The sequence below is a fragment of the Mastomys coucha genome, unplaced genomic scaffold (assembly GCF_008632895.1).
Source record: "Mastomys coucha isolate ucsf_1 unplaced genomic scaffold, UCSF_Mcou_1 pScaffold22, whole genome shotgun sequence".
NCBI classification, from domain to species: domain Eukaryota; kingdom Metazoa; phylum Chordata; class Mammalia; order Rodentia; family Muridae; genus Mastomys; species Mastomys coucha.
Window position 1 is genome coordinate 161,771,313 of NW_022196905.1, and position 25,188 is coordinate 161,796,500.

Sequence of the window (25,188 nt, forward strand, 5' to 3'; positions counted from 1 at the left end):
GGCATTATTATCCACTATAGAATGCCTATGTCAGAGATTCTCAGTACGTCTCAGTATCAGAAGCATCCAAGTCTGCTACTCCCTCAGTCTTTCTGTGACCCACTGTGCAACACAAACGACTCCCAGTTGATCATATCCTTTTCCTGTCAATGTGACCACCTAATTACTTCCAGCAGGTAATTGAGAAAGATCTATCTCACCACAGGTATATTGTCTTTGTGTCATTTAATGCTTAAAGAACTTAATTTTCTTCATTTCATACATCAAAGACAAAAATCTGGTGACTTATTTTAAAAAAATAAAGGAAGTGGAAGCAAAGAAAATTAAGATAAGCTTGAATCTTAATTATCATTGTGTCTCCATGCACAAAAGAGCATACGATGCTGCTGTAACTGCTCTGGGAAGGAAACGGGACCATACTTATTTTCTAGCCCAGTTCACATGGAAAAACATTTTTTTTTCACCTAATTTGGGAGCTCAGATAACATCTCAACTTGCCTGATTCTTTTTCTCTCTAGTTGGAATCTGTTCTTTATCTAGTAGGTCCTATAACAGAAATTGCCATATACCTTTCCTAAAATGCTTCTGGGCTTTTGTTTTTTGCCTTTCTCAATATTTTCACAGATAAATATCAGCGTATACTGCATGTCCTGCATAAAGACTGGGTCGGAGGAGACACAGAGACATGTGGGATTTCAGCAGAGGTTTCTCAAATGGGCTGTGGAATCACTGTTCTTACAATGAGGACACATTTGTGTGGAAACCACACAGAGATCCGTTCTCCACCCAACCCATCCTCCTCTCACAGAACAGAGCACAGCAGAACTGAAGAGTTGTTGACAGCCACCATCAGAAGAACCACTTTAAGGTCAGGCTTATGGCGACAATTGGGCTCTTATTTCCATAGTATTAAGTTTACTCAACTGCGCTGCCTTTGCATGCCCCTATAACAGCCTCACCACTGTGGATATTGTAAAGGCAGATTTGTTTCCGTGTTGGGCATTGTTTATTATTTTAAACACCACCTGCCAGTTCTAGGATCCATGTCAGGGGCTGAACTACTAAAATAACAAAAGAGGTGACATCTGTTTGATGTGACTGTCAAGTTCCAGGAAGCCTGGGTAGCTCCAAATGCTGCCCAGCCTGGCTCAGCGCTGAGACTCAAGCCCCAAGAATACCAATTTACAGTGGGAACCCCAAAGGTGAAAAGCTACTTGCTTTGTATGAGTTGTTGGACCTCCACTAAGTCATGTGGCATTTCTGAACTGAGGGTTCCCTTCTGCTAAACTGGAAACAGTAATATTCCACAAAGTACCAAATCTCATAAAGGAATATGAGTAGAGACTGGCAGGTAAGCACAACATGTTTCCAGGAATACAGGAGCCTGAGGGAACATACACAGAGACCTTTGTTTTGGCTAAGCCTGGACATGTTTATAAAACGAGGAAGGAAAAACAGGTTCAAGACACGTCAAGCACCCAAGTCCAAGAAAAGACATTGACCCCACATGGCCAATCCCCACCAGGGGTCAACCTGATGTAAACCAATGCTACATTATCTGATCCTCATTAGGATAAGACATTCTCTGAAAACATATGCAAAATAAACAAGGCATAGACATCTGTCTGTAAAAGTGAGCAAAAGCTGAGCCAATCTGTTACATCTTTGACATCCCTGAGGACTCTAGCCATTATTATCCTTGGTCAGCAAATGAGACTAAGTCAAGGTGTATACACTAAAAGTAATATAATATGGGGTCCGGGGAAAGAGCTCAATGTATGAGAGCACTTGATGAATAAGCATAAGAGCCCACAAAAACCTGGGCATGGACACATACACACATACACACGCATACAAACATACATATATATATGTGTGTGTATATATATATACACACACATATATATACATATACACACAATCACACATATACATATATACATATACATACATACATACACATACATACACATACACACACAGATAGACAGACACACACCTATAGACATACACACACACATGCACGCGCGCACACACATGAACACACACACAGACACACACATGCATGCACACACACACACACACCTATAGACATACACACACATACACACACACACAGACACACACCTATAGACAGACACACACACACAGAGACACACACACAGATACACACCTATAGACATACACACACACATGCACACATACATGCACAGGCACACACACACACGCACACACACACACCTATAGACATACACACACACATGCACACACACATGCACACACACACAGATACACACCTATAGACACACACGCACACACACCCACAGACACACACCTATAGACACACACAGACACACACACACAGACACACACACATGCACACACACACACGCGCGCGCACACACCTATAAACATACACACACACACACACACACGCACATACACATGCACACACACACACGCGCGCACACATACCTATAAACATACACACACACACACACATGCACACACACGCGCGCGTGTGCACACACACACACCTATAGACACACACACACACACACACACACACACACACACACGCACGCACGCACGCGGACACACACACCTATAGCCCAGGGCTATCGGGGTGGAGACAAGAACATACTGAGGCTTTCTAGCCACCAGCCTAGCTCCAGGTTGATGAAAGACACTGTCTGGAGGGGAGAAGGTTGAAAATGAAAATGATAGAACAGGACATCCAACACCCTCTTCTGTATCTGCATGTGTACATGGGTGTGCTTTCCACCCACAACCACACTCTCATTCATCATGAACACAACAAGGTGGCAGGGGGATGGAGTAGTAGAATTTCATTTACAATGGGAAGCTGATAGGAAATTAGTTACAGTAAGATATAGAATATTGACCATTGCACAGCTAACTTGTACTTTCTCGGGAGTCCATGAGTCCCTGGGGTAAGCAGTTTGCAAGAGCCTGTTCTTTCTGCTGCATACAGGATGTGTACTGTATAAGCCAGCACTGGCAACCATGAACTGGAACATTCTTTACATTGCTGCTCTCTGGTTCTGCCACCACATGGGTCCCTGAGCCACACCAGCCTATGGTAACTTTGAAAATGACCACGCGCATGCAATCTCCACCTCCACAGGCAGTATAAACAAGAGGGGAAAAACATGAGAGTGGAGGGATAACAGCCATATCCGAGGACTCATGACCACATAGCCAGTTGAAACTCATGTGTTCTGACATCGGGGTTCATGAAATATGGTCATGGTGTCCGAGTGTGTCATCAGGCTTCCATTGCTGTGCAAACATCAGAGCATAATGACATGGAAGGAGGAGCTGCTGGTTTGGTCCATTGTCTCAGAGACTTCTGCCCATAATGGTTATTCTGGGCCCTTGGCAAGGCAAACCACAACAGAAGCAGAAGCATGTGGCATAGGCTATGCCAATCATGTTAGACACAAAGCAGAGGTAAGAAATGTCCTCCAAGGATCCATCCTTAACAACCCAGGGCCTTCAACTGGGCCCTACCTCCCAACTGGAGGGTTCTGTGAGTATGCAGAGCCCTGGAAACTCAACAGCCAAAACCACTGTGAGCCAGTAGTTTCAGAATTTGTTGTCTTGTGTGTAAAATAACAAGGAAGTGTGGGCAGGGAGCAAGCAGAGAAAAGGAGGTTTCTTGACAAAAAGTAAAAAAAAAAAAAAAAAAAAAAAAAAAAAAAAAAAAAAAAAGAATGAACCCTGGCAGAGGCTCCGAGGGGTGAACACCACCCTATGCTGGCCCATCTCATGAGCTTGGGGACAGATCTTAAAACAGGAATTGGGTAGAGACTGGGAGGATCTTTACTGAGACTGATAATTGTTTAACATATCAAAGGTTGAAACAGTAAAGAGTCCACATGCCAATGTGTATTCTCTTACACAACAGGAGAATTATTAGTCCATCCAGGGATGGTCACATATTCCATGTGACAAGCTCGTAATCCACCATGGCCTTGCCCTCATGACCCAAGAGGAGCTTGGTCCTGTGTCATTAAGGCTTCCAGGGGCTTCAAAACAGCATCTGGACATCAAACCTTTAGTATGTGAGCCTTTGGGGAGAATGTCATATCAATCTATAACACCATCAAGTTTTGATAACATACCAGTGTTGCTGGGCGGTGGTGGCGCATGCCTTTAATCCCAGCACTTAGGAGGCAGAGGCAGGTGGATTTCTGAGTTTGAGGCCAGCCTGGTCTACAAAGTGAGCTCCAGGACAGCCAGGACTATACAGGGAAACCCTGTCTCAAAAAAACAAACAAAAAAAAAAACAAAAAAAAAAAAACCAGTGTTAACACACATTGTTTGACATTGTTTGTGTTCATGACAACATACACACATGCATACACAGATGCATACCCAAACTCATATATACATAGCTTATAAACACCATGCACACACATGCACACACACACATACACAAAGCACATACAAATAATGCACATAGCACACACAGATACACACAACACACTCAGACATAGCATGTGGCACATAAATACATAACAAACATATATCACATACATATACATATAGAATATGCATATACCTATACAGATATAACACAAACATATGTACACACACCACACACACATACATAACACGCACACAACACACAAATGCGTAACACACAGCACACACATAAATAACAAGTATACAGCACACACATATACAACAAACATGTAGCACACATATACACAGCACACACATATACCTATACAGACATAATGCATACACACATATAGTACACAGGCAGCATGCACACACAGCATACACATGGACAAAACACACACATGTATCCCTATTCAAACATAGCACACACATTATATAATACACACACAGCATACACACACAGCACATACATAGACACAGCACATACATATATGCCTATACAGATGACACATACACACACACAGTGAGCACTGTCCAATCTCTGACACGGACATGTCCTCTCTTCCCATAGCTTTCTACAATACTTTGTGATGATTCTTATCATGTCTTCCAAAAGTGTGTTCACAGGGATCTGGTTGCCAGGTTGGCATGATCTGTGTATTACCCAAGTCCTGCAAAGCCCTGCTGGAAGGATCCCCAGGGGGTGGGGGAGGGGAGAGAAAAAAACAATTGGCAAACTGAGTACATGCAAAGATAATGAAAGCAGCTGGGCCCCATTTAGCCCTTGCCATTGTATGTTGTTATCGCTCATTGTTCTGGCTTCCTGTGCTAGCACCATAATTTAACACAAGTTCCGAGCGGGGTTTCACATGGAAGGACTTGAGAGAATTCCAAAAGCATGAGACTAATGGGAAATTAGATTACACGTTCACTATAAGGAAACACTCTGCTCTGGTGCCTCTCGGCATCCCATTTGTCAGCAGCGGCTCTTCCCTGCGCTGCGGAACCGCTTCCCACCACACTGAAGAAACCTTCACCTCATTTGTTAGTGTGCCATGTGCTCTAATATCACCAGGCCTAGTAGTGTGAGCCAAAACCATCTGGCCAATAAACATGGGCTAATAAAATAAACTTTGGGATTCATTGTTATAAAAAATTGAGATTGGCCAAATCTATACAGATAGAAAATAAAAACAGAGTCCTAGTGAGTCATGAGCACGTCACCAAGCTGTGGTCCCTACAAACTGCTATTCTAAAGTTTCTCCTTTCCTATTCAATGTCTACTGTCACGGTTACCATCTCACCTTTACACAAATAGGACAGACATTCCCCGGGGCAAGATGACTCACTAGCCAGACTGAGCTGCTTGACTCCATTTGAAAACCATCTCTGGGTCAGCACTGCCAAGCCTGACAAGCGGTGGATGTGCTCAAGGTTCGGGGGCATGGTGGAGAACCAGGTCAAGCCACAGGCAGAAGGAGCAGAGAAAATGACAGACAGGTCCATAGACAGGTCCATTTCAGTGGAGGTCACGGGAGGGGTGGCATGCTGAGCCTCTTCCTATAGAAACTGAAGGATCACAAACACCTGCAAACATCCATTAGGAACTTAGGTCCTGTCAGATTACTGCTCAGGTCTATGAAAAATAGTAGGATGGGACTAACATTGTGGGAATTCCAGTTGGCATTACTTTGTCAGTATCAGATTTTTGCAATTGTAGAAAATAAGAATGTATCCTTCTAGGGGTTGGTTGGAGGAAAATGAAACATTACCTATGGGGTCCTTTGTGCCCTGGTAAAGACATTATACAGAAGCACATAGATCTCCTTGATGAGGAAGAGCAGGCCCCTGTTAGAGAGTAGACCCACACATTTCCCTCTAGCCCCCAGGCCTTGGAGGAGAGTTATACAATACAACACAGAGGCATCCTCAAGAAGCCACATAGAGTGCAGCTCACTCGGCTCCCCTTGCACATACGAATGCATACACAAATACACATGCACTCACAAACTCATACGCCCATACACATAGCTCATAAACACCATGCACACACATGCACACGGGCATACACAAAGCACATACAAATGCACATAGCACATCACATATAGCACACACATACATAAAACACACAGACTGCCTCAGAAGGCACAGCTTATAGTCTCAGCGAGACTGGGAAAGAGAGAAGGTACGAAAGCCTGTTGTCATAAGCACCCACGCCAGCAGGTCACTGCAAAACGTATTCTTCTAAGTAGCATTTACCTTTAGAAACAGCGTGCTCCCTCCCTCTCTCCCCTCTCCCCCCTTCATTCCTTCTCCATGTGAGCGCAGCATGGGAAGACAGCCATCTATCTGCCAAGCAGGTAGGTCCCTCACCGGAATTGACCACGGGCTGCCTTCATTTCTGATCCTGACCTCCAGTATCCAGAACTGTCAAAGAAACAACCCCTTGTTTGAGCCATGTGGTCTCTATGATGCTCTGTTACACAGCCTGGACTAAATGGGACCATCGGGATCGCTAGCCAACATACCGATCACCATGCACTAACAATGGGCCTACGTATTGAGCAGTAAGCTCTGTGCACTGTGAAATCATGTGTGGGTCTGGGAACCTTTCCACTTCAGCCTGTTAGTCCCGAGGGACCTAGAGTGATTATTTAAATTTCCTCTGCCTTGTCATCCTATTTTTTTAAAAAAGGGGTAGGTGGCAGTGATGTGGATGATGGAGGTGGTGGTGGTCAAAAGAAGGAGGATGAGAAACGAGATGAGGATGAGGATGGTACCTGCATTCTAGGATGCCGGGAAGCCCTCAATGAGTTTATCTCTAAGCACCAACTGGAATAATGGCTGGACAAGTAAACACGGGAATGAGTGTTCTCATTAAGAGCTCAGAACTGAGTAGTAAGAACTTGGATTGGGATCCAACCAATCCCATGAAACTGAGTACCTTTCCTCACTTCATTGAGTTTCATTGTTTCTGTGGTAAAATGAAGCTGTAGAGCATCAGGGCTTTTATTTACCCTATAGAATTCTTGTCATTTCTCATCTTAAACTTCCTTGCTTAAAACAGCTATAAATGGAGGCAAAGGCCCAGTTTAGCATGCACCATATTTGCTTTACAGGAGAAGCCAGAGCTGAAGAAGTTGGAGAGACCAGCAGGAAGAAAACTCAAGTAAGCCCTTACTAATGGATAGGGAAATCTCCATTGTTCAGGGTTTATTGTCAGGAGTTTACACATACAAGTTCACCAAACAGTCAACACAGATCTACGCTGCAAGTGCTGCATTGCAAATGCTGTGGAAGACACTGAGGCTCAAGGACACGAAGAAACGTTCTCATTTCTGTATAACTGATGGGACCACCATCACTTCACCAGGTCCACTAATCAGCTTCAGGATCTTTGGTGTTCTAGCTTGTGCCCAGTCATTATTCCAGGTGGTGCTTGTAGATCAACTCACTGAGGTTGTTTCAAGAAAGGCAGATATCAGTCTCCCCTTCACCAGTGGCTCCATCCTCATCCTCATCCTCATCCTCATCCTCATCCTCGTCCTCATCCTCAGCACCTTCTCTCTTTTATGCACAAGATAGTGAGGCACAGAGAATGTAACTCCCCATTGAAGGTTCCTCAGGATGAAGTAGTATCCTCTCTCATGTGCCACTGGCCTATCCACGGAGGCCACCCTGGAAAGGTGGGGTGCAGAGCGGAAGGTCTGTACTGCGCATGATGCCTAATGGCTGCAATTCCAGCTCTGAAGGTAACCAGAAGTTCCAGCCTTCCAGATGTCACTCAGTTTGTATGTGGAGAACTATACCATTCTAGGCCCCAGTCCAACTGATACTCTGAGGTGAGCGAAGGTTAAAAAGACAATATTTTACTTTCCATTTGTAATGAATACATGTGAAATGATTTTAGATAATTTTGCTCTATACTTCGCCAAAGAAGAAAAAAACGTTCTTTACTGTGGTATATTTCTCAAGGTTAAAGAAAATACAAAGCACTGAACACTAACCTCTAATGATCTAAAAATAACTGTTGCATACCTGTGTCTCTGTGCAGGTACCGCTTCTCATTTATGCATTTGAGTTGCTTAAGTTAAATGAATTGTATTGAATTTAACATTATAAATTAATTTTTTAAAACTTTTAATTGGTTCTTTGTGAATTTTGCATCATGCACCCCAACCCCACTCATATCTCTTCCCTCATACCCACCCTTTACCCTTGCAACCTCCCTCCTCCCCAACAGAGAAAAAAATTTTTTGGTGGAAGCTGTAGTGTGTCACAGGGTGTCCCATAGTACACCCTTTTGTCCACACTTCTTTGCTTGCATCAGTGACCCATCAGTATAGTAAGAGGCCTGTGACTTCTGCTACTTTATCAATGCAGAAAACTCCCTGTGACTCCTCTCAGATAACCAGACGTTGCCCCTTGTCATGGAGATCCTGTGGTTTGGGATCTGTAGGACCAGCCACTTCATGGACTCCAGCAATTCATTGATGGGGTAGATGTTGGGGTGGGCCAATTCAAAACCCTTGATCTGGGCTTGAGAGGTAACTGAGCTGATGAGCCTGCCAGCTCTCCTTATTCCATGCCCTTGGAACCAGCTCACCAGCAACTCAGGCAACTTCTACCCTGCTGCCCAGGAAAGGGACAGGGCCTGCTCTCCTAAGTATTACAGAACTGGGACTTGGCCACCTCTCCCACTCTCATGACCCCAAGGCCAGCCCTCCTACCTGCCTTAGATGGCAAGGGGCGAGAGTGTGGGAGGCCATTTCTCCCTTGTCTGTGTCACAACCTGGCAGATGAGTTGCAGGGCCAGCTCTCACATGCTTACACCCTCAGGACTGGCTCTCGCACTCAGGGCCCCGCTGACTTGTACAGGCCATCAGGGTTTGCTCTCCCAGGTGAGCTGCTCAGGTGAGGTGCAGGGCCTCCTCTCTTGAAAACTGCAGCTGCCTAGGTACACAGTCAGCTCTCCTGCTTTCCTGCCCCCTGGGTCAGCTCCCTCAAGGACTCCCAGGCGAGAGGTAGGGCCAGTTCTGTAAAGCCCTCAGGCTTTACTCCAACATGACTCTAGGCGCTATCCCAGACCAGGGATGTCCCCCTGGTAATAGACCCCTGCGCTACAGGGTCACAAACCCAGATAGCCGCCCCACAAATGTCACCACAGGCCAGGACCTCACTATGATCCCAGGTGGCATCACTAACTACTCACATCAGGCTGTTCCTCACTCCCTTCAAGTCTCCAGTTCTGCCTCTGCTCATTGTGCCCACGTCCTTGTTTCTCTTTCTCTCCATTTCTCCACCACTTACTAGCTTCTCTAGTGGCATCCGGGGTCTTGGGGTGGCTGGAGTCATCTCAGGACTGGTCTTAGGAGTGCTATGCCCCACTGGTGCATTATGGTAACAGACAGGATTCAGCTCAGACATGGTCTGTTGCCCCTGACCTGAGTAGAACTGGACTGGTGGTCATTTCAGGCTGGCTCCGTGTTAGTGGTCCATGGCACTAAGCTGGTGATCCTCTTGCTTGACCCTAGGTAGCTGACCCTACCATGTGTCTCTGGTATGGAGGTATTACCTCTCCCTTCAGCTCAGCTATCCTTCAGCTCAGCTATCGGACTCTGGCAGTCTCTGCTTGGAGGCTACCACCAGGGGAGCTAAGACAAAAGCCCCCTGCAGACTGTCAGTTCTTCCTTGATGCAGCTGCCTGGAAGTTCACACCTCACACCTACAACGCCTACTGCCTGAAGACATCCGAGTTGCTGGGGACTTTGGTGCCTGACCTTCTCTGCAGTGTTTATGTTATACAAATATCATGTAACCTAGAGATTCGGTTTCAGATTTTCATGTACCTATATATGTTCTGGATATTCTAAGTAAAGTGGAATCCTTGATTGGGACGCAACTTGGCTTTGTGTTTTCTCTTGCATTTCTAACCCTCTATTTCAGGTCCTTTGGTCCTTCTCCCAAGAGAACCCAGTTCATGAGACTGCGAGCAGTTTCATGGAAGCCTGGACAAGGGTGAAATGTCCTTCTCCTGAAGCTGAAGTCCTGGCCCTGGAGTCATGAGAGCAGGAGAGCTGCTCCTGTTTTTCAGCAGCTGCAGCCCTTGGGAGAGTGTGGAGAGCTTTTGGTGCCACTTCTAGGAATTTGGCATTTGTCACTGGGCTCAGACAAGGAAGCAGGCTCAGGTAAAAATATCAGAAACAGTGAGCATGGGGCTTTGTTTACTACTTTGCTTTATTACTATCTTATGTGACCTTTTTGTTTACTATTTGGGTTGATTAGTTTTTCTTTGATCTAAGAACTGACTGTGTTTTTTGGATGTACCTAGAATGACATAAAAGCAGGTTGGAGAAAAATGAAGCTGCTTCAGTCTCATCACTGGCTGGAGTCATGTTTTAGTCTTGTCTAGTTGTCCTTTCAAGCCTCACTCCATCCCTGGAAACCCGGTTGACTGAATGAGCTGGCTTGGTCAGGAGAGCAAAGGGGTACGAACTTGCTTCCTACCTGGCCCACCCAAGTGGCCCCTCGCAAGGCTTGTCTGTCTTGGACTCTCTTTTGCTAGAGTCCCAAGGTCACAGGCAGGGTTCTTCTAGTTTCTGTCTTGCTCCCAGTCCTGGAAGCCTTTCTGAACACACCAGGTGGTCATCTCAGGCTACCATGGTGTCCCAGATCCCTCACACCAGACTGGTGGTCATCTCAGGCTACCATGGTGTCCCAGATCCCTCACACCAGACTGGTGGTCATCTCAGGCTACATTGGTGTCCCAGATCCCTCACACCAGACTGGCGGTCATCTCAGGCTACATTGGTGTCCCAGATCCCTCACACCAGACTGGCGGTCATCTCAGGCTACCTTGGTGTCCCAGATCCCTCACGCCAGACTGGCGGTCATCTCAGGCTACCTTAGTGTCCCAGATCCCTCATGCCAGACTGGTAGTCATCTCAGGCTACCTTAGTGTCCCAGATCCCTCACGCCAGACTGGCGGTCATCTCAGGCTACCTTAGTGTCCCAGATCCCTCACACCAGACTGGCGGTCATCTCAGGCTACCTTAGTGTCCCAGATCCCTCATGCCAGACTGGCGGTCATCTCAGGCTCACGTTCTTCAGGGACTGTTAGGCTACTGATCATTCAGATGTTCACAAATCAGAATGCTGGGCAAAACACAACCTCTCTCCTCTCTGCCACCTACTGACGTACATGTGACACAGCAGTCACACCTACCATGCCTCTAGGGGTAGTATACAAATTAATTTGGAGATATTAAATCCCTTATGAATTTGGTAAGTGTCACAGTAACAAAGTCAAATGGTTCTAGAGGCGTTGAGCATGTTGACTATGGCTCTTGTATTTCTCTCTTTCTATCCTTTTCTTAGTCTGCTGTTGACAGGCTACCCCAGATGGCAAAGAGGAGGAGCATTGTCCTGAGAGTTCTTTAAAAGACCATTAAACCACAATGCTGGTAAGGTTCACAGGGCACTGTTGCTCCATGCCTACATGTATTCTTTGCCTATGTGTAAAGTTTGCAGTTATATCTCTGCAACTGACAATGGGGCTGTTCCTGTGTTGCTGAATTTCCTCAGACTGATGCATGTTCATTCTTGTAACTCCCAAGCAAGAAATATCTATTAATATGGCTGTCCTTGTGGTAGAGATATTTGTTGTTGGGTAAAGGAAATGATAACCATTCACTGAACAAGAGCAGAATGCATAATCCAGTTTGATACTTCAATTTTAAAATATGTAAACCACCTCCCCCAAAAAAGAAAAGCAGCAATATAGACACCTGAAAGTGAGGAGATGTACCCACATACAGAGAGAAAGAGAGAGAGACAGAGAGAGAGACAGAGAGAGAGACAGAGAGAGAGAGAGAGAGAGAGAGAGAGAGAGAGAGAGACAGAGAGAGAGAGAATGAGACTTCACAAAATAAGGACCATGCAAAGAAAAGGGCATCAATAGATGACTAGAGCGTGTGTCCTGGTGACATGCATGTGATATCACAACAGAATGCCCCAGACCAGAAGATCCAAGCATGAAGTACCTACTGCTCACAGAACAGGAGGCAAGTTCTCACGAGAGCAAGGTGTTTACTGACTCCACTTCCTGTGAGGTTGTACACATCTTCAAACTGTCACATTGTAGAAGAACAACATGAGCCCTTTGTTTCTTTTCTTAAGGGAACTAACGTCACCCACAAGGTCCAGTCTTCATGACCAGATCCTCCTACCAAGGTACCCTCCTCTAATCCTATCACCTTGGGATAAGATCTCAACCTATGAACTATAAGCAGGGGACATAGATTCTAATTTATATTGTGAATTTTTAAATGCAATTATTTAAACACACTTTTGCCTAGGTAATCACTTTTTGGGTTTACAAATAACATTTTTCCTGTGCCTAGGCAAATAGAATAAAATGAAACAAAATAAAATGCCACAGAGAATAAAAGCTACAGGATGGGAATACTATAATATTGAGCAAAAAAAATATGAAGACTTTTATACGTACAAAACATTTTTAGTATTTTGAAACAAGTTAGATGAACAGAGTATCTCATTGACAGCAAAACAAACTATTGTAATTATAGTTTTTCACCATCTTCCATGTCCCTTGCTGCTGTTCCATGTCGGCACTCAAGAGCATCATGATGGATTTCTCAGCCCACTATTCTGTCTTCCTATTTATTCCAGGTTGTGAGAACGGAACTGTGAAAAAGAGGGCGCATAGAGAAGAGGTGTGTAGTGGTCAGGAAAGGGTGCCTTGGGCAATCAAATTATATGAAACACCATTAGGTGTGACGAATCCTTGGATGCAATCTGCAATTGCTGCATTTCTGGCTTCTCCCCGGGCCTGGCTGGGAAGGACTCAAACACATCTGGAACAAGGACAGTGCTCTGTTTCTTCTGTCAACCCATTAGTGGCTGGTATGTGCCTTTATAAAACATTCATCATGGCCATCTCCCTCTTGGGCTTCTTTCTTTCCTGTTGAAAAGAATAAAAGTATCAAATGCCAGTGGGACACATGCTTCTGTGCTTGCTAATGCAAAGGAGACAGAGATGGATAGGTCCTGGATCTCAGCTGTAAAGAACTCTATATTTCATCAGAGAGGAGGGTGAACCTGAATAACCGTAGTCCAGGCAGACATAGGTGGACAGTCAACCGAGAGCATAAGGATTTAAAGTAATCAAGAGCAGCATTGGTGCTGGTTAGAACGTCCATGCTCAGGAAATGCATGAGCTTGTATACTTGCTGAAGGTATAAGGACAACTGTATAAAGGAAGCAGAATGTGAGCTGGCCATTAAAGAATGGGGGTGGTACTGAGAGAACATGAGACATGTGTCTTTCTGGATCTGGCTTACCTCATAAACTAAGATCTTTACTAGTTCCATCTACTCACCTGCAATGTCTATGATTTCATTCTTTCTTTACTGGTGAATAGCATTCCATTGTGTGCAAGTGCCATTTTCATGACCAATTCCTTAGGTTGCTAGATATTATGAACTGAGCAGAAGTAAACATAGCCTAGCAAGTATCTGTAGAGTAGGATTGCAGTTCTGTGGGCACATGCCAAGGACTGGTTTGCCTGGGTCATATGGTAGACTTAGTTTTAGCATGTTGAGAATTCTCCATACTGAGTTCTGCAATGTCTGGACCAGTTGCATCTCAGCAGCAGTAGATAAGGGTCCTTTCCCCCACACTCCCTCCAACACCTGTTGTCAAGTGATCCTTATCTTTGACATGCTGACTGGAGGAAGATGAAAATCTCAAGAGGTGTTTTGATTGACATTCCGCTAATTGCTAGAGACAATGAACTTTTACTTTTAAATATTTCTTAGACTTTTTTTCCTCTTTTGAGGCTCCTAGTTCTAAAACTTCATGTATGAATGCAACTAATGGAGTTACTTCAGAAACCAAAAAAGTAGAAAGGGGTGGGGATGTGGCAGGGGAACAACAGGGATAGGAATAGCAACATGTAAGTGATCTGATGGGGAAAATAGGAAAACAAAAGGAGGGGACTCTAATATAGAGGAGAGAAAGGTAAATACAAAAGGAGGGGGAGCCTAAGATAACAGTAGGATATCTGAAAAGGTCAGAAGGAATCATAATCATCCGTAAAAATGCCTAGAATATATGTAAGGTGGCATATAAACATATACAATTCAGTTGAAAGTTTGTCATCTGGGCTGACAATACCCCCTCCAAGAGACAAAGACCACCTGTCTTAGTCAGGGTTTCTATTCTTGCACAAACATCATGACCAAGAAGCAAGTTGGGGAGGAAAGGGTTTATTTGGCTTACTTCCACATGGCTGTTCATCACCAAAGGAAGTCAGGACTGGAACTCAAGCAGGTAAGGAAGCAGGAGCTGATGCAGAGGCCATGGAGGGATGTTCTTTACTGGCTTGCTTCTCCTGGCTTGCTCAGACTGCTCTCTTATAGAATCCAAGACTTCCAGCCCAGGGATGGCACCACCCACAAGGAGCCCTACCCCCTTGATCACTAATTGAGAAAATGCCCCACAGCTGGGCCTTAGGGAGGCACTTCCCCAACTGAATCACTCTCTCTGTGATAACTCCAGCCTGTGTCAAGTTGACACACAAAACTAGCCAGTACACCACCTAACAAAAGATCCAACACCAAGCTTGACAAGCCCCTTTTTGAGTTGTTAGCCAGAGTTATTCAAGAGACTCCCCAAATATGATATGCTATTGCGGTTGCCATTGGTTGCTGCCTAGGGTGGAATGTAAGTCTCTAGAGCTGAAGGCACCATCCCCTTCAGACATGGGTTCAAAGGCCCTGAGTGAAGTGGCCTAAAAGCCTCGTCCCTGAGTACAAGCTTCATGGTACCAGAAGCCTGTGTGCAAGCTTCCAAACAAAACATTGGACAACCAACAGTCCTACCCAGATATGACACCTGTGAATTGCATCAATGAACAGCATGTCACGTCAGGGTGCAGTATTGGCGCACATACATTGACAGTAATAACTATAATTAGACATCAGACCATCTAAACGAGAGGGTAATCATGACTGGTAGCAGAAACCCAGCCAACTGTCCAAGGCTACTAAAGGTATGGAGCATGAAGAATAACCTATGACCCCCAGCTTTCTAAACCAGCATAATCCCTAACTATATTCTAGATATTTGTCCCAACACCATGAAGCATGGTCAGCAGAGACCAGCATCAGCAAAGCCCAACGATGACCAGCAAAGAATGTCAAGGCCAACCAATACCACACAGCATCATCCACTGTCTGTTGGGTTATACTTATGCTCTTTCCAAACATCACATGTTCTCTCAAGTGTTCACTCTAGCAAATCATCACATGTTTCTTTTCCAGGCTGCTTCCAGAAAAACACCGCATGTCTGTTTCAGCAAAAACATCTTCTGATGAGATAGTTTCCAGAAAAAATCACATGATACAACTGAGTCACCAAAGAAACCAGAAATTTCCACTTCAGTCTACGATGTTCCTCTACTCTTTGCTTGTTCTTCATATAATTTTATTTTATTTTGTTTTGTTTTTTCAAAACTGTGTGTTCCTAGCTGTCCTAGAACTTGCTCTGTAGACCAGGCTGGACCAGACTACTTTGAACTCAGAGATTCCCCTTGTTTCTGTTTCCCAAGTACTGGGATTAAAGGTATACACCACCCTACCCTGCTCCACATATAATTTTTTAAAATGTCAAACACTGGAGTATAAAATTAAGAATGTCCCATGTTAATAAAGATCCTTCCCTCATGGATACTCTTGCAAAAGCTGTGAGGTAATCACAAACAAAACTGTGACAAGATCCATGGTCTGTGCTGTAGTCTATCAAATTTCCAAGAATGTGCCCTACCAAATAGCACAGTGCATAAGCCAGAAGGGTCATGGCAATCTTTATAACAGCAAAAACATCAACCTGCATAAGTAACAATAAGATTCAAATGAGTGGGAGCCTATACCCTAACTGAGGTGATCAATGTGTGCCAGGGATCATGGCCGCTGATAAAGTGCCCATGCTCAGACAGATACCACTAATTGGACTCAGTGGGTTTCAAAAGCAAAAACAAAATGAGAAACTTTTGGGAAGAGCCAGGGGAAGTAGGGAAGGAGAGCTGGGTAGATAATCAAACTTGTGTGTATGTATGTGTGTGTGTGTGTGTGTGTGTGTGTGTGTGTGTGTGTGTATTCATACAAAATTGTCAAATATAAGTAAAAAAATTAATTTAATTTTATTTTGAAAACTAATAGCAATTTTTAAAAGAATTAATGAGTGATATAGCTCTTGAATAATGACATGGGAAAATATTCTCAAATCATTTAAAGCAGAAAATCAATGTCTAAAGCTATGCAAAAATAAATATTCTCCAGTCTTGAATATAAATCATGTGTACACACAGACATTCTGTTAACAGAATTTTTATACATCAAATATATATGAGGAAGAGAATCAGAGAGAATGCCATGTAGACATCTGCATGTAGAGATCCCTGTGAGGTGTGGAGGATGCTAATATCCTAGCAGTCAGTTCAACTGTGTAGTACCTGGTCCTGACAGATGTTCTGAATTGATTGGATGCTAGATTGTTTTCTGTTATCTTCTTTCTTCTTAGTTCCTCATAATGATTCCGGTATAGTCAGAAAATTGAATGGTCTTAAAAATAAAAATGTGTCTGGATCCTGTGTCGGAGCTGGGATGTTCAATTCCATTTGCTTCTGTCCTGGGCAAATGTGAGTGATTTGTTTGTTTGTTTGTTTGTTTTTTGAGAAACTGGCCTCTGAGGATGCTGAAATGAGCCCATCTCCAGGGGCAGAAACGGGAGTAATCACACTAAAATAAAAGATGCTAAGTGCCAGCTTCTGATCCTCCCCAGCTTCCCTGTAACAGGCTTGCTTTGGTGGAGGCAGCAGCTGTGAGTCAGGGAAATCTGAGAAACCCAGGACAAGTGGGGCTGTGGTCCTTCTTCTCTCTCCTGTGCTGAGGGAGAGAAGATGTCCCTTTCACAGCGGAGGGTGTGGGGTGGGGTGGGCAGGCAAGGCTGTAACCCAGGATGCAGATGCTGGCAATAGCCCAAGACTTTGCCTAGGTTGAAGTTATGACCAAATTAAGCCTCCCAAAGAATAGACTTCCATTCTCAACAGTAATAATAGCTTTTTCACCTTTCTCAGTGTTTCTTGTTTTTCCTAATGTTTTCTGCAGTAGAAACACCACAAAGAATCGAAGAATCTTCCTCCCAGGACCTCCACTTCAATAAAGAGGGCAAATTAGTTACTTTACATGGCTGTGACCAAAATACCCGGCAGAACAATTAAGGAGAGACAATGTTTATTTTGTCTCACAATTCACACTGGATCACTTGGCCCATGCATGTGAGCAGAACATCACGATGAGAGAAAACTATGGAGATAACTGTGCACTCTGTGGTGGACAGGAAGCAGAGGAAGAAGAAAGTGTCAGGGACAAGATGCACCACAGACGCCCCTCACCCGCCACTGACGAACTCTCTCTATCTGGGTTCTACCTCTTAAAGTTTCCACAGCCTTCAAAAACACTGCCACCAGCTGGATGGAGAGACATTTCCTGTTTAAGCCACAAAAGGCCGTGGCAAAATCAATATGCCCTCACATCCTGAATTCCATGTGACCTACATGTGAGGGCACCATATCCCCAGGGGCATGGAGGGTGGTGTGCTCCCTCTAGCTTTTCCCTGTGCGTATTCCTTTTTTTTTTCTTCCAGATTTTTTTATTATATTTTTTTCTTTATTTATATGTCATATGATTTCTCTTTTCCCAGTTTCCCCTCCAAAACAAACAAACAAACAAACAAACAAAAACAACAAGAACAAACCCCTGTTGCCTCCCCCTCCCCATGCTTGCCACCCCACCCTCTCCCACTTATTGGCCCTGGCATTCCCCTACACTGGGGCACAGAACCTTCACAGGGCCAAGGGCCTCTCCTCCCATTGATGATCAACTTTGCCATTCTCTACTATACACATGCTGCCAGAACCATCAGTCCCACCATGCATAGTCCTTGGTTGGTGGTTGAGTCCCTGGGAGCTCTGAGGGTACTAGTTAGTTCATATTGTTGCTCGTCCTAAGGGGCTGCAAACCCTTCAGCTCTTTTGGTCCTTTCTCTAACTCCTTTATTGAGGACCCTGTACTCAGTTCAATGGATGGCTGTGAGCCTCTACATGTGTATTAGTCAGGTACTGTCAGAGCTTCTCAGGCAACAGCTATATCAGGCTGGCTTGTCCTTCCTTCAGTCTCTGCTCCATAGTTAGACTGCAACTCCTTCCGTGGGTATTTTATTCCCCCTTTTAAGAAGGAATGAAATGTCCACCTTTTCATCTTCCTTCTTCTTGAGTTTCTTGTGGTTTGTGGGTTGTTCTTCCTGTATTCCGAACTTCTGGGCTAATAACCACTTATCAGAGAGTGCATACCATGTGTGTTCTTTTGTGATTGGGTTACCTCACTCAGGCTGATATTCTCCAGATCCATCCATTTCCCTAAGAATTTCACAAATTCATTGTTTTTAATAGTTGAGTAATATTCCATTGTGTAGATGTACCACAATTTCTGTATTCATTCCTCTGCTGAGAGACATCTGGGTTGTTTCCAGGTTCTGGCTATTATAAATAAGGCTGCTATGAACATGGTGGAGCATCATTGCTGGTGGGATTGCAAGCTGGTACAATCACTCTGGAAATCAGTTTGGCAGTTCCTCTGGAAATTGGACATAGTTCTACTGGAGGACCCAGCTATACCACTCCTGGGCATATGCCCAGAAGATGCTCCAACATGTAATAAGGACACATGCTCCTGTGTGTATTCCTAACACAGTCAGTGCCACAGTCATGTGGGGCTTCTGATGAGAGTGTAGACTCAAAGAAAGCACAGCTCTGAAAAGAGGTCTCCATCTTCCACAAGTATCCGACCTGCCTGGTCCTACACGATGATTCATTTTATGTGAGTCAAACTGGCTTGACTGCAGTACCCAGATAATCAAACAAAGATTATTCTGGGTGACTCTGTAAGAGTGTTTCCTGAACAGCTAAACTGATAAGCTTTGGATAAAGCAGAGTGTCTACAACAATGTAGGTTGTCTATATCCAGCCAGAAAGCTGAATCCAAAAAACAACCAGGCCTTCTCAAGCAAGAAGAAGTGCTTCACCAGAGCCTTCAACTTTAACTGCAAGTGAAGAGTCAGGTCTCACTCTCCAGTGCAGCATCTACACGTGAGCCTATCAGCTTCTATAACCATGTGTCTGAACCACAGAACACCTATCCATAGGTCTATCTATCTATCATCTATCTATATATTCATAGATATTCTATCTATGTATTCATATGTTCTCCCTCTGTCTCTCTATATATACATACACATATTCTCTCCCTCTTTGCATTTTTATGCATTATATATACATGTATATGTAACACACACACACACACACACACACACACACACACACACACTGGGTGTGGAAAACCCTGATTGATACTATCCTATCACATATGCTGTGTAGATTTCCTTGCCTGGGTCTGGAGCAACTTCTGCCAACCCCAAGCTTAGACTGTTACTCCATTAACCTCTCTGTATAGACTTTGTGGCTTTTGGACAGCTTACCCCTGGCCGGTTCCTTCAGCCACTGCCTCTCTGTCCCATGTGTACCTTCAGCTATGCCATGCTTTATTCCACCACATTATCTCACACAAACAGGAGGAATCGCTGAGACAAAAAAATAAAAATTAAAAAAAAAAAAAAAGACTATTCCTGGTACTCAACTTGCATGCTGTTGTACACAGTTTCCCTGTTGTCCTCACAGCCTGTCTCCCATCCAATACCCTTCTCTTTCCACTTTTTCTTTGGTCCCAAGGAGACTGCAGAAGCATCTGCAAGTTGATAGCTTACTCTGCAGATCCGACTGCCCTTCGGTACCCTACTTAAACAATGCAGAAAAGCAGGACAGACAATGAAGGGCATTGTGCTATACCTGCCAGAGATGTGGGGTCAGAGGAAAAAGGACTTCCACAGTAATGAGTCTGGGTACCTTTATATGGGAATTATGTAGCACTGGCATTTTGTTATATTCATAACAGAAAGATTTGTTGGCTGGCTGGCTGCTCGGTTGGTTGGTTGGTTGGTTGGTTAGTTGCTGGTTATCTTTGCACTTTGACAGAAATATATAATAATATATTTAATATATTAATATAATAATAACTGAATAACTTTCTTTTGGGTGAGCAGAGTGTCAATATCACGTGCTATAATGGAACTGAAAAACCACAAAGGGATTACCCATAGTGGGAGCATGCAGACACAAGGTTGTCTGAATGAAAAGTCCCTGATAGGCTCAGGTATTGAACACTTGATCACTAACTGGTGCTGCTGTTTGGGGTGGTTTGGGAGGGGTGGCCTCACAGCAGGAAGTGTATCACTGTGGGCAGGTTTTGAGATTAGGCAACCTCACCCGACTTCCATTCCAGTCTCTATGCTTCTGGACCAGATGTGATCCCTCAGCTTCCTGCTCTGGTCATTTTGCTTTCTTGCTCTACTGACATGCCTCTCAACCAAGATAGACTCATATCCCTCTGGAACTACAATCCTAAAAAAACTTGTCTTTCTTAATTACATAAAAGCAACTAAAATGGGGGTCATTCTGCCAGGACTTAAAACACATAGGGGAGAAATGTACCATTTAAATGAAACATTTTATTTGAGAAAATAATTTTCTTGATTTTTTTTTTTGGCTCATTCAAAAAAGAAATGTACCTTTCCTGTGTCTTTATACAACCATATATCCAGTCTTAAATAATATAATTAGGCAGTTATCATCATCTTAATCAAACACTGGGTTATTTAGGCAAGACCTGGGGAGGAGGAGAATTTGTTCAAAGAATACCTCCCCTGAGAAGGACCTTAACTTTCATGGAATGGAATGCATATAGTACAGAAAATTTCACCAGATCCTGAATAAACAAATCTCTATTCCATGGCTGAATTAAGCCCTCCAAAATCCTAGTGTCCATTACAGATCTGAATCTACTAAAGTGTGTACCATGTGAGGGTCCTTCCTCCTGCCCTGAGGTCAATAGATTGGGAAAAGGCCATATGAAGCAGGTAATAAAGTAGACTCAACACAATGCTCAAGTACAAGTAATAAAAATTCATTACCTCACATAACATTTTCCCTGGGGCTCCTATGGACTCTAAAGGGCAGGCTTGCACGTAATTAAATATCAAGGAGGAGCATAAGTCTCTTCCTCAGCCTCCCCCGCAAGCTTATGACTGTTTGGATAAGATTATGTCTCAAGAAACAACCATCTTCCCCCCCCCCCATATTCTTTTCTCTACAGTGAGTAAAGACTATCAAACCAAAACAGACATAGTAGGGTGAGAAGCCTTATCATCAGAACAGGAAATATTGGAGGATCGCATAAGACTGCCTTCATGTAGTTCACTTGGGACAACGCTAGGAGCTTCCTTGTCTTGCTACTGTATCCAGCATACCTCTTGGCCTCTCCTCCTAGGCTTACCCAGTCCTCGCCTTCTCACATTCTTACAGCTGTTGCCTTCCTTCCATGTCCCTCACTGTGGTTCCAGGTCTATGCCCTGGCTCAGTTCCCAGATGATTTGTGTGCTGTGACAAGCCAACCCTGCCTTTCAGTAGCCCCCTTCCTGAGCTCCAGAGACTCTAACTTACCTGGAAGGACTAAGAAGATGGCTAGTTCAGCCTTTAAATGCTACATCTACAGAAAAAAAAAAAGTACAACGACTGGAAACTCAGTTCTCAAGGAGTTCCGGGGCTCCGACCATGAGCACGGTACCATCACTCCAGTTTGTAACAGTACATAAGTGATGGTAGTCCAGAGTAATAGGCCACATAGTCCACAGAGTTGAAAAAGGGTGTACCACTGGAGTTGGCACCCACTCTGTGAAAGCAGGCAAGTGACTACCGCAGTGTGGACTGCCAGCTGAGAGTCCTCTCCCAGGGGCACAGAGGAGCCCAAAGGCCACATGGAGAGGCACCCACCTGCTCAGAGATCACAGCTCATTCTGTTTGAGTCCTTGACTTAGATGAATCGCACCCACATTCTAACAGACAAGCCCGCTTTATTCAGAGTCTCCTGACTTAAAGGTTAATAACATCCAAATTCCCCTTGAAGTTGGTACCTAAATTAAACACAACACACCATAATACTATGGATCTGTAATCAAATTATAATAAAGGTTTAAAAATAGAAGGCTCTTTGCTCTTATGGCAAATCTTAATGGCTTTATGCGCATCATACATAATACCCAGTCTTAAATAATGTGATGAGATGCCTCTCATTGTCATCAGAATCACATGTACATACACGATTAAAAACAATACATATAAATCTTTTTTAAAATAATACAATTAAATAACCACATGTTTGCAATCCAGTGACGTGTTTTCATTCAGAAGATCTATGTTTAAAGTACCTGTGAGCCACCAAGAATGAAGCAGGCAGCCTCATCTTTGGATACGGCAGTTGAACGGGCATGTTACAAAAACAAGTCTATAAATAGCAAAGAAACAGCATAATGTCATGCCTACCCACTCACTAGAGTTTGTGGTAAGAAAATACTGCCAACTCTGAGTCCAGGGGGTTAGTTAGAGTTTAAACACATTCAGCTAGTTCAGGGCAGGGGTGTTTGGTGTCTATATGAACATCAGCACCATCATGTATCTCCCCTGTGGCAGGAATTCATCTCCCTTCGAGGAACGCAGTGAGAAGGACTGAGAAGGCAAGTGTGTCAGTGTTGGATATTTCTGTGGAAACATTCATAAGCAACACTTGATCTTCATCAAAAAAACAGAAACAACCAATGCACAGCAGCAGAAGAGGGGAATAAACCGCAGCGTATTTCCATGAGAAAAAAGCAAGAGTACAAGTCCAGGCAGCACGTGGGTGAATCGTTCAAGCACATTTGAGTCAAAGAAGTCAACAATGAATAGCCTCCAGGTTTCTAGTTAGAAAATGCTCAAAAAATCAGGATGTTAGAAGCCCTAAAAAGAACCCACCCTAAGGGATGAGAGGTCTGGAGGAGCCTCTGCAATTCCAAAAGACTTTTTTTTTCTGATTTAGTCCAGGGTTTCATAAAATACAGCAAACTCAACATTATAATGTGTATTTTTCATGAGTGCATGTTCTACTTCTGGTTTTTTTTCTACTTCTGTTTTTAATAGAATTATCAATGCACATGTTTTTGAAGAATGTGGGGTTATATGGACATATCTAAATAACAAAAAAGAAGAGGAAGAGAGGAAGAAGAGGAAGAAGAAGGAGAAGAAGGAGCAGGAAGAGAATGAGAAGAAGGAGGAGGATGAGGAGGAGGAAGAGGAGGCGGAGGAGGAGGAGGAGGAGGAGGAGGAGGAAGAGGAAGAGGAGGAGGAGGAGGAGGAGGAGGAGGAGGAGGAGGAGGAAGAGGAGGAGGAGGAGAAGGAGGAGGATGAGGAGGAGGAAGAGGAGGAGGAGGAGGAAGAAGAGGAGAAAAGGAATTGTCCTCAGCTCGACAGAGCCTCACAATGCTTCCTGAACCCACACAATCCACTGCAAAGCAGTTACAAAGCAAAGCCAATTTTTAAAACTTTGCAAAGAAACTGGAGGTGAGTTTAGAGAGCTAAAACTTGTTGATTCTGTTGAGAGATGCTGACAGGTGAGTTGAAGCACCTCAATTTCACTCTGTTATCTTTATTTTAATAAGGGAGCAAAACAGAATTAATAATTCAGGAACAAATTTTCCTGAGAACAAGAAAGTCTGAGATGGCTTTAATTTTTAAATGTGAGTCTCCCAATCATTTCCCTGCCTGATGCTAAAAACTTCTACTTACTTCTGTGACTTGTTTGGGCATGAAATCCCAGAGAAAGGAAAAGGAGGTGGGGCCTTTTAAAATTCCAGAAAATCTCTTGAAAATCCAAATGACTGATGGAGTTCAGAAAGCCATTGTATTTTGTTTATCTTAATACAATGTCACTTATTCTTTTCTATTGAAAATTATATACTACATGAAATGTACCATCTTAGCCACACTTGAGAGCATAGTACAAAGGAAATTAGAACATTCCGGTTACATAACCATATTAATCATCTATCCCAGAATATTTTGTCATGTGGCAAAAGTCAAAATCTGTAGCCATTAAATTCTGACTCCCCATGCCCCATCCCTCAGACCCTGACAAATCCAACTCTACTTTATCTCTATAAATTTGAACATGCCAGATACCTCCTATAACTAGAATCCTATATGTCTGTCTTCTTGAGATTAGCTTGTTTCGGTCTGCATATAGCCCTCAAGGTTCACCCAAATTGTTATATTTGTCACAATTCCCCCCCTCCTTTGAAGGCTGAACAATATTCCTTTTATGGACAGACCCTTCTTTGTCTATCCACTACCTACATGTGGATACTTAGACTGAGTTCACCTTTTCACTATTGTATCATACTTTAAATTTGATGTTCTCTGTGACTAAATAAAAACAGAGGTTTGGAAGTATAGCTCAATACTATGATACCTAAGGCTCTAAGTTATGTCTCTAGTATTGTACCACACTAAAAAGAAGGAAAAAAAGAAAAGAAGGAGGAGAACAATAAGGAAGTGGCGGTGGTGGAGGCAGTGGTGGTAATAGTGGAAGAGAAAGAGAAGAGAAAAGAAAAGGAAAGGGAAGAGAAGAGGAGGGAAGGAAAAGGAAAAGGAAAAGGGAAAAAAGAAAAGAAAAGAAGGGAAGGAGAAGAGAA

The 25,188-nt window shown here is 43.7% G+C and overlaps 1 protein-coding gene, 1 long non-coding RNA gene and 1 other non-coding gene across 6 annotated transcripts in view; 2 read left to right on the top strand and 1 right to left on the bottom strand.

Moving 5' to 3' along the window:
* The first annotated feature begins 49 nt into the window (after nucleotides 1-49).
* LOC116071192 lies at nucleotides 50-11,830 on the top strand. Of its 4 annotated transcripts, XR_004110756.1 has the most exons (5): nucleotides 50-176; nucleotides 625-868; nucleotides 7,551-7,600; nucleotides 10,378-10,619; nucleotides 11,809-11,830. It is a non-coding gene; the product is annotated as an uncharacterized LOC116071192 (long non-coding RNA). The 4 variants fall into 4 exon arrangements; XR_004110759.1 differs by lacking the exon at nucleotides 7,551-7,600; XR_004110758.1 differs by lacking the exons at nucleotides 10,378-10,619; nucleotides 11,809-11,830 and adding an exon at nucleotides 9,966-10,333 and having other exon boundaries at nucleotides 7,551-8,273.
* On the bottom strand, nucleotides 11,544-11,674 carry LOC116071786. The gene has a single exon (XR_004111151.1). It is a non-coding gene; the product is annotated as a small nucleolar RNA SNORA17 (small nucleolar RNA).
* A 706-nt stretch (nucleotides 11,831-12,536) lies between the features above and the next one.
* Nucleotides 12,537-25,188, top strand: part of LOC116104739 — a 33,753-nt gene continuing 21,101 nt past the window's right edge. Inside the window, exons 1-3 of the mRNA XM_031391211.1 lie at nucleotides 12,537-12,663; nucleotides 13,123-13,356; nucleotides 17,035-17,152. Coding sequence (XP_031247071.1) covers nucleotides 12,642-12,663; nucleotides 13,123-13,356; nucleotides 17,035-17,152 — 374 coding nt within the window. The 5' untranslated portion in view covers nucleotides 12,537-12,641. The remainder of the gene's footprint in view (nucleotides 12,664-13,122; nucleotides 13,357-17,034; nucleotides 17,153-25,188) is intronic.